This window comes from Varroa destructor, unplaced genomic scaffold (assembly GCF_002443255.2).
Source record: "Varroa destructor unplaced genomic scaffold, Vdes_3.0 BEIS01000005.1, whole genome shotgun sequence".
NCBI lineage: Eukaryota > Metazoa > Arthropoda > Arachnida > Mesostigmata > Varroidae > Varroa > Varroa destructor.
In genome coordinates, this window is record NW_019211458.1 from 11,348,608 (window position 1) to 11,365,734 (window position 17,127).

The 17,127-nt window shown below is 43.6% G+C and overlaps 1 protein-coding gene across 10 annotated transcripts in view; it reads right to left on the bottom strand.

Annotated features, from left to right (window-relative positions):
* The window catches only part of LOC111252022 (uncharacterized), a 121,691-nt gene that overhangs the window by 71,659 nt on the left and 32,905 nt on the right, over positions 1-17,127 (bottom strand). For 5 of the 10 annotated variants that reach the window (XM_022809322.2, XM_086991425.1, XM_086991426.1 and 2 more), the window contains exons 2-3: positions 14,647-14,736; positions 614-1,916 (exon numbers count right to left, since the gene is read on the bottom strand). In XM_022809322.2, the coding sequence (XP_022665057.1) occupies positions 614-880 (267 nt within the window). In that variant the 5' untranslated portion in view covers positions 881-1,916; positions 14,647-14,736. The other 5 variants (XM_086991427.1, XM_086991430.1, XM_086991429.1 and 2 more) reach the window with 5 other exon arrangements.

The following is a 17,127-nucleotide window of genomic DNA, read 5'->3' on the forward strand; positions in this document are numbered from 1 at the left end:
CTTTAGAAGGATCTATGCACGAATTACAGAAGTAAAGATAACTTTATTAAGAGCCTGTTTCTATGACTTAGTAAACACGTTTTACTAAAATAAATATTCACTCTGATACATTCGGTCTAACATTGGCTTACTATATTACCTGTTCAATACCTGAACTCCCCTTTCCATTATCTGGCCGTATGGGCCACTTGATTCTGTACCTGAATTCGAAATCCTAAATTTACCCTGCTAATCCTGTACTAAAGTTGACCTAATTTGAATTGCAATTGCATTCCTAATATATTGCAGCCAATTAGATATAAAAAGATAACACCTGAAATTTTAGCACCTCCTCAATGGAGAAATATACAAGCGCCTGTACCCAGTGTTCTAATACACAACCTACATGGCATAACGTGCAATAACATCTGCTTGTCCAAAGACATAGGACCACATCGTTTTCCAGTATATTAGATCTCGCAAAATCCTGAAAAAGTGAACTGCACACCTATGTTTTTTACCCTGTAACTCATGCAATGAAAGCTCGATATAGGAGCTAACGTATTAAAAAATGTCTACTCTACAAGGTTTTTAAGTAGTACCTAGTACACATTGGAATCTTCAGTGTACTTACCACTTGAGCGGGTCCGGCGGCTGATTGTGGCACGCCCGGAAAGATGCCCCCCTGAAGCGCTTGGACTGCTGCCGAGTTCTGCATGGCTGTGTACATAGCTAGTGTGCGTGCATCTGCGGCGAATCCAGCTGCTCCGACGCCTGTCACGGGCCGTCCAGCGACACCAACGCCGACGCCAGGCACTTGCGGGAACACCGGCACCTGCGAGGCCATCACCGCCGAGCCTAGTTGCTCCACCGCTGAAGCTGCGGTTGCACCGTTCGCCATACACTGGGCCACAACTGTTTACCGCTAATGTGCGCGTTCGTGCGTGCTTTTGTTAAGCACACACTATGCGCAGAACAACGTTATGTACAATGGCACAAAGGACAACAAGAACTAGGACAATAATGAAGGCAACCAAAGCGACGTGTTTACGAAAAGTGGGCCAGAGATAGCGAGAGAGCAACAGGAAAGATAACGTCGAGCGAGCTAAAAAGGCGTGAGGTACAGACACACAAACACACAATTAAAAAAACAAGGCCACAAGAAGAGTACACGGTGCAGAAGTAGCAACACGCTCTGCGAGAGAGGCGTCAAAATATAGAAGAAAACCGTGTTTATCTGTGTGTGTCTGCGACGGTGATTTCGCGATACGCGACGCCCGTTCGTGGCAGTTACAGTGCGATTGATGGGGTCTGATTGCACACGACAGGTACCAGGCCAATGAGGGCTGCAGGCTCGTGCCGCGGAGAGCCCCTACGGTGTTCCTCGTCGAAGAAGGGGGCGCAGGAGGCGTTAGGTGTAATTAATGATCGTCGCCGTTGGCGTCGCCGTTACTGGGCTGTGTACTCCACTCGGCTCGTTTTTGTGACTCGCCGACTCCTTCGCGCTTGACCCAGTTGCTTGGCAACGACTCTGAATTTCCCGCGAACACACAAAGTACGTATCAACCATACAATGAAAATGGCAGCGCACCCTCCAGAGCAACGCTTTGAAAAACTCCCTACTTTCACTTGTCGTCGTTGACAATGCACAATTGTACTGGCGAGTGGGAGTAATAACGTAGATTTTTGCCTAACTTACTTCGTCTAACACTACAGTAGTGTCGAGGTGTGCAGCTATTAGCAATGTATATTCTCTATTAATCTGCTTTTTCTTTTTTTGCGGTTCTTCTAGATGATCTTTTAGAAGCTGATTGAAATTTCAGCTGGCGGCGGCTCAATAAGCTTCTCCACCTACCGGAACTGGCCACCTGTTGGTGAATGGGGTCACTTTCTTTTTTGCCCACAGACAATGCGAGCTCGTTTTCGATTCAGATTGCCTGTGATGAACAAAAGACGAAAGGAAAAAGACGATTAGTTTAAAGGTACGGGAATATACTATCAGATCGTGAACACAAATAGCATATCTAGTCATAATCGGATATTTTACCACAGACAGAACATACATAGGTTTAAAACCATGTTGCACATGCCCCTTTCTCACTAAATAAACGAAGCAGACCCAAATGCGATCTGCTCAGCGCAATATTGTACGCAGCAAAGGCATTTCGAACAGAGATATCTGCATCCCCAGTTGTCCACGCACGCGCTACAAGGATTCTACGCAGCGCTGAATAGGCATTACTCTGACCGAAGCGCTACCCTTGGCATACCTGGTGTTTTTCTTTATACGCAACCTTTGCCACCTATTTATTGAACATCGTTACCGTCACCGTCACCGAAAACAAGTAAATGTCGTTCCAGTCAATGAATTCTGTTACCTTACAGTTTGTATCTGCGACCTTTTTCCTCTCGACTCCTGCCACAAATCCATGGCTTCTCCTTAAGGGCATTGCCCTATAGCCACAACCGCCGTCGACAGCAGTATTCTTCACTTTGTCGCAGTTCCCATATCGGAGAACGAACTCCCCACGGGCTTCGAAATCACCTCGAATTGTCCTACTCCGTTTTTCCCTCTTCCTCCTCTAGCCAAGAGAGTAGTGAAGTGATGCAAAAAGTACGTACTACATCACCGAGCATACACCTTGAATCCAACGAATCTTGCAGACGCGTCCATTGAATTTCGTTGTTTCTTTCTCGCTCTGCCCAATCACTCGTGCTGGTCAAAGCCATAAATGTGTTAGGTTTCGACTGACAGCAACGCTAGTGACCAACAGCCATCGACTTGGGATTGCTGATCCAGGCCGAGGCTGCACGCTAAGCACCGAGCTCTGTTTCTCTTGTAAAAGAAGACGTGCAAGATGGAGAAAGGCACAAAAGACAACGGCTCGGTACTTCCCCGCAAAAACTAGTACCCTGACGAACAGCATGAGCATAGAGTTTTCTTCGATGTATTTATTCTGTGCGGTTCTGACGTTTTCTTTATGACTATCTCGCTAGTATTGCTGTACCAGCAGCTGCTATTGGCAGTAATGATGAAAACTGTAGTAATAGAAGTAGCGATCGATCGTGCGTTACTTCGCCTGGGTTTTTTCGACTGTTTCGCTTTTCACATACATACAAATAGACAGACAGATTTTACCCTGTCGCGTAACGGTTACTGCTGAAGCCCCGGCTGGCGCTGCTACGACGCAATTATAAACGAATCCTGCTGACTGGCGCTCTCTTTACCTGCCATTACACTTTTGCAGCTAGTGACGCGCAAGTTAACGCAGTCGTTGAAGCCGAACGAAACCGAAGAAACTCGGAAACGTTCGCCATCACCGTTGCTGCGATCTTGTCGCCTCGCGTAAACCGCCGGTTTCGTGCAATTCTGCGAATTTGTTCTTAATGACCTTCGTTTTCCATGTCGTTTCTTTCTTCTGTTGGTCTTTCTAGGTTAGCTAGACAATATGTAGAGCTATGGCTACAGAGCTACCCGCGCCCGTCCGCCCACCTTCGACATCCCCCGTCTCATTAGAACTTGACCAATTTTTCTATGAAGGACCACCAGCGTGCACATGCCATAGTACCGCTTTAGCAGCAACGGATGCCATCAAAAACACCAACTTCCTATTACCCAGCGATACCGATTTCAAAAAGTTCTCAGGCAGCGGTGGCAGCAGAACCTAATGAAGTAACCAAGTAGCTCTGTATCAATGGGTCCTGCTGGTTGTCCCACTCAGAGCGTCACCGTGCCCTTAACTAGTCTAATTAGTGATCAATAAAGTTGGCAAGTTAATTCGAATCACATAGAAGCACCACAAAAAGAACAGAACGTAAAGGCGGATGTATATGTATTGTAATGGTATAGACACATAATTATTGCCATAGTAGCGCGCACAAACTCTCCCCACCCGACTCTTTTCAGCTCACATCCCTCTGTGTGGCGGTCTAGTATCATATGTTAACATGGGTCGCGTAAAATAGATTACGCATGTGATTAGTTTGGGCCTAATTGTGTTGCATGTTACAGGACGTGTTGCTCGACTACATCATAAACAGATTGAAAGTCCCCAATATACGGGATACCCAAATCTTATGTGTGTGGACTTGTCAGGCACTGGTCGCAAGTACATAATCGACGGAAGCACACGGGCGGATATTTGACATTAATACAGAAATATCACAGCAGCGGAACATGGCTGAGGTCAGCAATTTGCAATACAACCAAAGGGCGCGTGAAATGGCCATGAACCGAAAGGCACCGCAATTGTTATCGAACTGGATGAAGATGTTTGGCCTTAAATTCAGGCTAGAAATTGAAGTGGATTACGGTGACTACTGGGCACCCTCGGCTTGCCTGCCCAAGGATTTGCTCCCCGTTTCAACTTCCCATCCATAGACGAATGCAAGCAGACAGCCACGTGTGGTCATATTGAACACCGTGACACGCTTTATGTTCGAATATGAATAAACCAGGTCATTCCAGAATCACATGCCTTTCCTCTTTCCTGCAAAAGCAACAGCCGGCTCGCTACTTCCTGTATGCTTGCCGCAGGAAGCCAATACTAGTTCTTCTCTGTTTTATCAGGGTACGAAAGTTGTTTTTGCTACCACTTGTGTTACTCGTGTCGCCGCTTGTGTGAAATAGCTTGTTGATGAAGCAATGCAGCAGTCGTGATTGCAACAAAAGTTAGAAGGTTGGCTGGTTTTTTTATCATTGTACCGTACACACAATTCGGTAACTATATAGGCACGCGATACGATCTCTTTTCTGCAGCCTCCAATAGTACCAATAGCTCCTTGAGCCTTGGCGTGAAACACTAAAAAATCGATAGTCTCTGCTCACGCCAGCTCAAACCCGGTAGATATTTCGAGATTAGACCATCTTTAGCGGTTGTATTTTACCTTCGTCGCCACTCCTATCGTTTGTGCTTTAATAGCAACGCAAGCGTAAGGTCTGTCTTGGGTGGGTAAGGCAGATATACCACATTAGGCAGAAAGACTCGTCGGCCCAGTTCTGGCGGTTTCTTCAGTCCCGTATGAGTCTTCGGAATGTTGTTTCGGGTCAGTTGGTCGTATCTTGGCCATACTAGCTAACATTGGCTGGCTCTCATTCCCTCCCGATTTTCCTAGAAGAAAAACAAAGACGAGCACCGGCTTACGTACCATAAACCTTTGAAATCGAGCCGCGTTTCTGTTTCTGTGCGACTACCAGAGATGAACCGGCGCGAGAGCAGGAAGAAGCGATTACTCCGGTCACGATCATGCTCGTATCACACTTCTCGGTTTTGCCTGCTACCGCTGCCGAAACGAGCAGTTTAATGGGAGTGGAACGTTTCAGCCGCCGCGACTTCGCGTCGTTCCAACTAATGAACGTGCATCCGGCAAAGAGACAAAACGCAAAAGAAATGTGGCGGACCGAAGGGACAGGCTATTGGAAAAGTGGGCCCCATAGACAGCTTCTCCGACCGGAAAAAAGATGTAACAAGCTCCTATGCCACTGCTAAATGCTGCGACGTCTAGCTAACAAAGGTGGGGCGAGGGGAGAGGTAATGAGGGAGACTAGGAACAAGACGACGAATAAGAGCTAGATCTGAATCCAATAGAAATTGATAAAGTGCCATGAACCAGCGCAATGGGTTAGGTAGGTGGCATGCACGGTGAGAAGGATTCCAGTAGTAGTAACACACAGAGTTCAGAATGCCACAGATAATGAGTAATTTGGAACGAAGATTAGTACCTCAGTCTTACTGCTGTTGCTTTTACAGCCACTAGGTTTACTATAAACGTCTTGTTAAAGAAGGTCAGTGATCGACCGACGATCGACACACACTTCGATCTCATGATTGAATTCCTACGGGAGGTAGCCTCGTTCATCACAACTGAGCCGAATCTCAAAATAGTTTTTACTGTTTTCCCGCCAGCCATGAAGGTAACACAAAATGGCATGTGAGACTATTATGCACCGTTATAGCGAGAGCCCTGCAAAATTAGGCTGACGACATCTACCAAACGGTTCAACAGCTGTGGCTTGTAATTTGCCGACGGAGCAGCTAAGCTAGGTGTATATAGGTAAACGTACATAACCAATAATCCAAAAAAAACAGGTAAAGGCGTAGAGGATGGCGCATCGGGAAACCAATAGAGCAAGCTAGCCATGAAGAGATACAACGTTATTCTCATCGAAGCATTGAGTTAAGATGAGACAGCAAGAGAACTGATACATCATATCTGTGAAAGTGTAGTGATAGGATACAGCCACTACGTCAGAACGCCACTGGTCGTTTGCTCTCACCCGCAACCACTTATCATTACCTGGAATACTAGCGTGCGTCGCTCGTATGTTTGATTTGAAGCCAGATGCAATCTCACTCTGAATTCGAACCCCTATCGCCTGTATATTCCAGAACGAAACGCGACTGTGGCGCACATTTTGTTCATAATTCCGTTTGATATCAGGATTTTTATTCGACTAGTTTGACGCGGATAATAGAGAAAAGGATGAACGGAAGACACAAAGGTCTCCTCAGCCGAAAGTCATATGACTTGACTCCGCCATATAAATTACAAGATAACCATTTGGAGTTAAACGCGGTGTTGCCAATGTTACCAAGGTCTTAAACAGGAATAAGGGAAAGTCAGGCAAAACCGAGGTACACATAGATCCTTTAAAACTGCTAGCATTAATGATCGCCGTCAAGGTCGTTCTGTGTATGATTATACGGGCATCCAGTCCACGTACACACACACATGCTTCTTCTAATAAATCTTAATAATTATTACATGGTCTGTACGGTATTGTTTCTCTTCTTTAAAACCCATTTTCTTCATCTCTGTCTATTCAACAATGTAGCAATTTGGCCATAGGCCACGTGCAACGTCCTGGATACTGTCCAAACAGAGGACGTACTCTGCGCTCTTGTTAATCTTCAGTGCACGTTCTATCAGTATGATGTTCGTATGGTGACGTATTTATGCATCTGTTCGTGGTATCATGACTGGCTGACACACGCAGTCACTACAGACAACTTTGTTGCTTGTCGTATTGCCTCGCAAATAACATGTCAGAGGCGATTCGCTTCGCAGTGTAGCTAAGTGAGCACGCGAGCTGCTGTCATTGGAAAGAGCCCTCTCAACCAGGAAATGTTTATATTGGGGGTCAGATAGCGACGATGACCGCATCCTTATAACGGAATAAAACAATGCTAGACAAGCAGCAGCTGAAAGGACGATTAGCCATTACTGGCTATTGGGCGACGTCGAGCTTCTCGGACTAGGTTTGGTCCTAAGAACCTAAGCGAAAGGTGCCTGAGGCCTTTTGCACGGTATGCACAGCTGTTAGTGACGCAAACGAGCCCACCCCGCTGTTATTATAGGTACTATCTGACATCGACCTAAGTCACGTTGTTGGACTAAGTACTTATGCTGCAAGACGGATAATTAACAGGATAATTCACACAATAAATTCACGCTAACATACAAATGGAAGATACTTATCGAAATGAGGTAGTCGGCTTTCAGGCTCAATTTCTTTGCCAGGAGAGAATCAATGTTATACGCAAGTATTGTATATTATAAATACAAGGGAATGTTCGTATATATGGCATTTCTATCATTGTCCACCAACCCAAACGGCAACGATCATCGAGGAAACCCGCTTTTTTATTTTGGAGTGGCGGTAGTTATTGTAGAATACATTTGGTCGCTCAACTGAACATAAAACAAAACCTTTCAACACTAAATTGCTTAATATGTTTGGAATAAACGCAGAACGTTCGCGAGCCGTTACCAAAGATACATAGAAACTGGCTCGCCGCGTTCAAGCACGGGCATCTTGCTCGCACAAGCATGAGTAGAGTCCGTAAACCAGTCAGTCAGTCAGTCATCAGCTCCTCTTGGGCAGGTGAACATGACGACGCCATACTTCGATTGCTTTCGCCGTCCCTTGGTATGTACAAGTCCGACAATCAATCCATCCTTCTTTTTCTAGCGAGCGGTCGTGCCGCCACTTTGCCCAAAATTGGGGCCACTTCAATCCTACGGTTCAAATGCCCCAACGTTCTACCCAGCGGCCATACTCCGCTTCCAATCCCGCTTTTGCCAACTCCCTCTATCTGCCATTTTAACCCCACACCCCTCTAAGATCACAACGCAGATCAGCAATTTGTCTTGACGTGGTTTTGTCAAAACAACGGTACCCGAAACCTTTACTGGGTATAAAGTATAACGAGGCGCGGTTCGCTCCGCCTATGACCCGGTCAAGCACTGTCTAGCCAACGTTAGAGCCGATGCTAAATATCATCGTTTGACCACTTCGAGCCGCTCTCTTATCGGCCAATTAAAGTTTTCTTTTGATTCGTTATTGCCCTCTGGGCGCCGAAAGTAGGCAAAAGTATATAAAACTATAGGAGTAGCAGTAGAGTCATCAGTAGCAGCGAGGCAGACTAGACAATATAAGAAAAAGTTTTTATTCCGTCATTAACGAGCACCTTGCTATTGTATGGTGCTATGCACCCCTCCTCTCACATATCCTCTCGATCTCCTCGTACGAACCCCTAAAACAGCGCCCGCTAGTGCAATGGAATCCCTGTTATAGACAGGCCTGATAGATCGATGAGGAGATCCTTTCTTGCTGTCAACACTCAAATAAGGCCTACACTGAGAAAGGGTAGGTGTCCTCCCTTTTCCCAAGCTCATCCGAGCGGGTTTATCGCGGGAAAGGGTTTATGTACGTCAGGTCCGTTTGTAAGCCTCTACAGTGCAGCTACTTATAGAACATGTTCTTATGATCACAATAATGAAGCGATTTCATCCAAGTGAGCTAGGTAGCTAAACACAATAGAAGAGGAACCATGTCCTTCGTTCCATCACGTTGGTAACGGTAGGCGGAAGTCATAACGACATCGCCCACGCAGAGTAAAGCCATCCAATACATTATATCACACATACGTATTACATGCCAACCTGTAAAGGGCTTCCTTGGACAGTGTAACGACATACATCAAAGTCAGCAAGGATTACTATCGGAGTCGCAGTCAACACTTTAATAAAAAAAAAAATACTAATCTATAAATGGTAAGCTTAATAACTGCTCGAAGGGCAAAATTCAATGATTCCGTTTCAATTCCTACAGATGGCGACGTTTACAAAGTGATGTCGTGTACAAAAGGAAAATCATTCGATCATAATAATATAAATCGGTTTTATAAGGAATTTACTATCAAATTGAAACGACTATTTGCTAATAATATTTAGGTCACGTTTTATATCAGTTAAACGATATCTACCAGTTAAATTCTGCTGTACAGTTGGCCTTTTCGCTTATATACACTAGCATAATAAGGCATGGTATAGTTCCTTACTATGATTCAGGCATCTTAGGTACAGGCTCAGCGCGCGCCTAGTTCACATCTTCCCTGAGATTCGGATAAAAAGTCGAAAAGCAAGTGCCCTCGAAGGAGTGAATGCCATGTTTTTCTAACTGCGACCGTTATTCTCTTGAACTTGAATTATACCGGCTACCGGCTAGGTAGCTAGAGTAATTGCCTTAATTAGTAATCAAATTTGTGCGTGAGTAGCATGGATACATACATGCACACGCACACACGCACACGCACACACAGACACATAACACAAATACAGCAGGTTCATTTCCAAGTAAACTTTCTTTCGATTAGGATGATGGAACAGTTCAGCTTGCGCAGAAGAGTATGGCCAGTGCTCCGCCTTGGGGTGCAGCCTCCTTTACAACTTCAATTATCCAGCCTGACTTCCCTAGCACATCAGCCCTATCTCAGCGTTACATGACTCGGCTAGAGTGAATAATTAACTTTTTCAATGGCCGTACTTATCTATTTCTGTCTTTCCGAAAATTAGCATTCAGAATCGAATTCACAGGCTTCTCTTGGCTTTCCTGGGAAAGCTCACCGGTAACAACCCTCGGGTTAATTCTACAACCGGGCCATAACCAGAAATTCTGGAAAAAACCTAAGATCTTTTTTACAATAATATCTCCCGACATACTTAAATTAAGCCGTATAGTAAATTCTATAAAGAAGACATACCTTAAAAGGTGTACAAATTGATGACAACATGAAATTCTACCGGGTATGGTGTTGTTTCATGGACATACGGTACTCCGTCAATGCAGAAGGTTTTTCAGTAATACATATCGCGTGCAGGACTCTCTGAAGGAACTAGTACACCTAATTAGTTTTCAGTGCATGTCTTCTAATTGGAACGCAATTCATGGTTCGAACAGAAGGGTCAATTGCTTTTAGTAACTTGTGGCAAAATGTAGCCATGAACCTATTTCTATATAACTGTAATAATAGTTATTATTATTTGGTATTTGCGATAAATTTAACATGAACACTGCTGCTAAGAGCACCAAATATCGTACGTCATAGCTAAGCTGAAAAACATCGAGTACGAAAGAAAATAAATCAAAGGATTGGTCGCTGGGGCAGACAGGCAGTGTCAAGGGGTATGCCGCCCCACGGAGTCGTATGACCAGTAAGCCGTGCGACGTCGTGTAACACGAAGGAACAATCAAACGATACGTCAAACCGAACTTCTCTCGCCGAGAGGACCATCCAAACCACCAGATGTGAAATGAACAGTAATGCTGCACAAATATACGCTTACAGACGCTTGAAAGCTTCCAAGAAAATTTCGATCAGAGCAGATTAATGAATCTCAACCTCGTTTCGGTATGCTGTGAGCAGCAGAATGTCTTCCGTCTCATTGTTACTGAGTCAAACATAGGACATATTTTAGGTACTTTTCAGTGGCCTAACGGTGTTTCGCTAGTCTGTCCTAGTCAGCGAATACTCGTAGAAACAATACCGAATCATCCCTTGAAGGCAACCACGTCTACCTCGAATTCGGTTCCGCATTTTTTGGTTTTGCTTTTTTTTTTTTACCAGAGCGCCAATATATTCATTAGCACCGCCATTACTCACGATAATATCGCCATACGTGTTCTCATCGATTCAGCTAAACGCTACGGCCAAGCGAGAAAAGGCAGCCAGCCACATAAATACCAGATTCATAATGATCATTAGAGACGCCATATTGCGACAACTGCCCCTGTGGCGACACAGAAAAGGGCAAGCAAACGCAGCCACTTCGTTACAAAGAAAAACCAATGACCAGTGACAGCAAGTGAGTGAGTTGTGTCGAACGAATAGATTGTCCCCATTAAAGGCAATTAGAGTAGTCCTTTCAGGTTCACGCCTAGGTCTGGTAGTTCCTTGCGCACGCGCATTGCTATCTATCGATACTGACCTGGCCGCGGTAATCGAGCCCATTTCGCCTTTTATTAGTTCGGCGACAGAATATCGACAGCAATTCATTCTGCACAACCTTTCCCGCTGCTGCCGCGACAATCGAAAGTCTAAACGTTACCATTAGACAGGCACTGAATACCAATAAAATTAATCAAATCAGAGAAACTAACTGTAGCGAAACAGGCGCATACTGGAACCTTTAGTCTCTAATTAATTCTCTAGTTTTATTTATCAAGAGCTAATAAAAGCTGCGGAAAACGAAGCCATTGAGATATATATGTTTTGTGTGGATGATACACGCCTGTTTGCGACTAAACCATGCTCTACTGGATATAGATAGACTAGTGTTCGCAAATGTGATGAGTAAATTGTTTTTTTTTTTTTTCATAATATAAGCAATAACAAACCCAAAGAACAATACAAAGACAAAACACGCGTGCAAAAACAAAATGTATCCGCATTTTCTACACGTAAATAGACGAGTAAGTGACTTAGAGCAAGGTTTTAGATGTTGACACAAGTTCAAATCGGAAGTGGGTTATATTAACAATATATTACCATATCACAATAATTAACAGCGTACGATTTGAAGCAGCGAAAAGCCTTGACTCCTCGTATAGTTAAAATTCAATAAAAGTGTTCACGGACAAAATCACCTAGCACATCCATACATATACATACTGTATGGTAACATCAAAATAGAAAATAAACTTCACTTTCAAAAATGCTTATTTGAACTACGAAAAGTGGAAACATGAGAAAAATGGAAAATTGCACACTGACAGATTCGATCAGAAGGCCAGCTAGGCCTGAAACGTGGCAGTTCTGAGGAAAACTTTATTTTAAATCAGGACCACCGGGGAGTTCGCGTGTCCAGGCGAAGACTTTAGGTTGACTTTTTTTATGGTTAACAAACATGTTGCCTACCGACAACCCACAGCTCTCCCCATAATTTTACCGATAGTACGTCGCATACACTATTTAGGTAAACTGTACCAATGCTAGTATCCTGCCGACCTTCACCTAACGTCTTGTCTGAGCCTAGACTATCATCGAGTTAAAACCTATCTTTTAGGTGACATCATACACGCACATGAAACCGAGACGGAGAGGTCGAACCCACAACGGTACCACTCGTAACATTATTAACGCAGTATATAACGCCCAAAAACGCAGTTCCGCCTATTCCATTTCAGATTTCCCTTTATGTCAAACCGAATTCTTGCCTAATGATATTGTAAACGTTGCTCATCAAATTTCTTGTTGCTAAAACTTCATCGTTTCATACTCCCTTCATACAGATGAGATATAAGGGCGCGAATATGCGTAGTTCTAACCTATTATATTCAATTCACTTCATACTACTTGCGTCACCATGTCCCCTTCACGCTGACTTGCCCCCGTTCGACGACTTCAGCCCTAGAGACGTCACAGGCCGCCTAAAGTCGACGGAGTTACTTAAAAATAAGTACACCCGTTCAGCGTGTACCGCACCTTACGTGTGTCACTGTTACTGCAACCTTTATGTAATCGTATTGTTATATTCGTACAATTTACTTATTTTACTTAGATAGGGTATCCGACTAGGCCTTTCCAGACTTCACCAGTCTTCGAGCTAAGAGTAATATTCAAGCAGCACAACTCAACTAGTTCAACCTTTCCTCCTGTATGTGTTGTGCAGATGTCGACTCGCTATGTGAGATACCGCATACAACTAGGCTAAACAACCTCAGATTAGCGGAAATTCCAGGCTTATCCTTCGCGTTCCCACCTAACCCTTCGTCGTCGCAAACTGCCTTCACTGCTGCTGTTGCTCTAATGTTATAGTCTGCGTTTGGCCTCCATCCGTATATTCGTCTGCGGGGAGCCACATTTCACGGCATATGCGGCGATGTTCTCTAGTCAATTCAAGCTCCAGGAGACAGAAACGTACGGCAACACCGATTAGTAAATACCCTTGTTTGTTGCTACTGTTTCTAGCACGAAACTCGTGCAGAATGCTCCACTTAGCGGGAAGGCATTCGTAATAGACACAAGAGAAGTTTTTTCAGACACATTTTTTTCACTCTGGGCTTTTTATTACGCCTCGTGTTCTACATTGCAACTTGCTCCGTGTTACAAACCTCATTTGTTTCAACGTGTTTGCTGTCTCGTTTATTTTAAAGAAATCGGAATTTCTATTTCCTATAACTTCCTTTGTGGCCCAGTTAAACGAACGAGAGCGCGTGTCGTACTTCTTTGCGGCCCAGAAACGAGCAGAGAATAAAAAAAAAATGGCCACGAAAAGCGAATACTGACTGACTAGTTAACTAGTTGATCCTGATCCACACGCATATCTAAATGTCTCTAAGCAGGAATAACTTACAAAATGCAGGTATAAAATTATATTTCATTAATTGCGCAGTAAAAAAAAATGGCATTATTTGATTTTAATATATGTACTCGTAAGTACGTTCGATAGGCCGAGCGAAATCCAATCAGTAAACAAATCAGTAATGATAAACACCTTATCTTTATTCACTGGACGTCATGCGTTCGGTACTGGATAGCTATGTTTGAATAGCAGTTAATTGACAATATGAAGATACTTAAACGCCAGCATTTGTATCGATGTCTCATTTAGTTTCTTATTAGAAGCGAACCTGCATCAACGGAAAGCTCCAACCCGACCAAAAAATGGCACCCACCGTTGATCTTGATCGTCTATTGTCAATGCTGAAGACATCTTCGATATGAGAAAAGCGCAAAAATCTATAATAAACAGTAGCCAGAAACCAATATGACTGTTTACTTGTGATAATCGTAACACGGCGAACACAAGAAACGAACGATCTATGATGCCGTGTCACGCATCGTCGTCGTCGGTATTACGTACTACTCGTAGGACCATCGATCCCTGTGTGCCTCCGTTTGTTTAATGCCTATGGTAATTTCCGATAAGATCCAATACAGCTAAGTCTATATTGGGTATAACCTAAGTGAAAGATCGAAATTGATCATGGCCTCCACAAGACGGATCTCAAACGTCAAGGCCAAGCTCTCTATTGGCTTACCCAACGTTGCTTCGATCGACTTTGTGACTGGGTGATAGGCGACTCTACGTGAACTAACACTACAGAAGATAAATAGATGAACCTACCATATCTTATAATTACTGTAACATTCCGGCATATTTCGTTTGGTACTATTAATAAATTACTGATACATATTGTATAATTTTTACATACCACGATTTTCATGCTGTTAACGTTAATCCGCGTATATCCGTGTCTGGAAATGTTTCTCGAAGCTTTTTTTTTTTCACTTTCTTTGTTAAGAGCTTACAACATTAATTCCAATAATATTTCAAGCCACTAAGCCTTAAAAAGCACATTGTAATAGCTTAAACACAAACCGATCAGATGGATCAGACAACGCCATCTGCTTCACTTTCGGACAAGCAGAAACCTTCGGTCCTGACAAGATTCGGGATGAAATAAATTACCTGAAATAGAAACAAGCCAAAAATATACTACAGATTAACGTATGCGCACCGGTCATGTCAACTTGCTACGTAAGTAAGTTTTGCCATAAGGTTGTTGTAAACGACACCTGCGTTGTAGCAAAATAGGTACGTTTGGATAGGTACTGGACATTTTCCGTTCGTCCATCGCATCGTAGGAGTCCTCCCAAATACACTTACCATGTTTTACCCCTAATCAGAGAATGGAACAAGAAAATAATGCGCTGCCCTAATCCTCAACGTATTTCGTACACTTGTATCGTTTCTACTCGGAGTCTTTTAGCTTTTATAATTGTGTACGTATATGAGATGGTTTGTTTGTCAATTGTAAGCAATGAAGAGCCGAAGTCACCAACATACAGAATACTTGCAGGGTTTGCTGACCTATTATCGAGGCAACGATTACACTCGAGTTCTTCCGGTGCCCGAAACTGTCTTAACTGACAAAATCACCGTATCCAACGGCGTGACACACTTATTCATATCCTGCGTAAATCTTTGCATCTGTATAAAATTTACAGTTTTCTGTAGACATTGAACTAATATTCGCGCTACTCTATCTAGCTAGCCCCGATACAATAGGAAAGTTAGCCAGAAATAGGTATTTGTCTGATTACGTAAAACCTCCTACCTAATGGCTACCTTGCTCCGGTCGTAGTGATAATAGGAAAATTATGTCGACACCGCTTTGTCCGCCACTTCGTCTGTTAATAATGGCTTCCCATAGATCTGTGCCAAAAGTGCCTTCTGGCTAAAGAGCATCTAATTTTATGGTTAATCGGTCTTATCATCATTACCATCTTATATTAAGTAATAAACGATGTTAAAGCCGAGTGAGTGCATCGATTCAACCATAAGCAAATGAGTTATATATGCATTATACATTCGCATAGAATAGAAGTATAGTCCTGCTGGGCTGCAAAATCAGATTTGATTTATTAGGTACATCTGTCAGGTACAGTCCGGCTAGACGGTTTCATGAGCGTATGAAAAAGGAACCTCGATCTCTTCCATAGTCGTAATTGCGGTCGCCCGCTTTCGGCAGGCCCAACAACCCCGTTGTGAAGAATGCCCATCGAGCCGCAGCAGCGGCCCCGGCATACTTCGATAGTGCATATCGATGAGGCACTGGACATATGAGCGCATTGACAGACAGGCTCGCCGCGCGTTTATGACGCCATCAGAAAGATGGGAGGTGGTCATTAGTGGTGCGCATGAAAAAGACATTTGACGTTTACGCGTCCATAAGCCAAAAGGCTGAAAGTCTTAGAACGAACGTGTCTTTGCTTTCCGTGGGCAGAAATCCAGCGCTTTTTTTTGTATTGACAGCATCTTATACGTACAAACCCCGAAAGAGAACACTGCGTATAGATTACTATCGCCGTGTCTATAAGCGTCAAAGTAGACGTCAGCTTCCACGAGTGCTCTACGGGTTATTGGTAGACATATATGCATAGATATACTTTAATAGTTTATTATGTAAAGCTTATTACGTAGCAGATGGTCTGGCGCAGGAATAGGGAAACCGATCGGAAGCCACTCACAGTAAAAGGAGCAAAAATAAACACTAGCTAAAAAAAAAAAAAGATGGAGAAAATGAACGATCACGATAAAATTACTCGTCGGCAATCAAGTGCGTTAGTATTAGTCCATACAATAGCGCAGAAGGTCGATAGTCATTGTTGTTTATTCAATTAAGTAACTACTAGAACGTGCACGATACAAGGCACATCGTACTAATGCGGATTAATAGGGGCAATAGCTAGAGTTTCATACATGCACCGTAACGATAAATACTCAATTCGTAGATAAATTATCTTGATTAATTGCGTGTTGTCTAGCTGCTATTTTTTCTTATTTCTGCAGTTGTAGCGGTAACGATTATTGCGGCGGTTGCTGGCCGTACTATAATACAAAATATTTCGATCAAATGCCGTTTCAGCTTTCTGAATGCGAAGTGCAGGCCTCGAGTAGTTTTTTCTTCACACCTTCGTTTCGTTGCCAGTCGTAGTAGCAGCTATATCTGTTGCACGGCGTCGCTACTGGCGGGCAAACAAATCAGCTGGATTAGCAAATTCTGCCAGCAACAACGGCTCGCAAATCAGGCTTCTAGCAGTTTTCCAGCGTCCTGTACCAGTTAATATGGCAGTGGTGGCAGCACCTTCGCATTATTATTATTATTATTATCAAATGTTGGCGCAAGCGACCGCTCTTACGCCTGCAGACGTTACATATATATATATATATGTGTGTGCCTATGCGGCTAGCAGCTTCGTATGAGAGAAAGTCCGCAATGTGTGCGTATGGGTCTAAGCGCAAGCGCACCAGCGCTCGGTAACCCTTGCCAGAACAGTAACATCATACGCTTTCCAA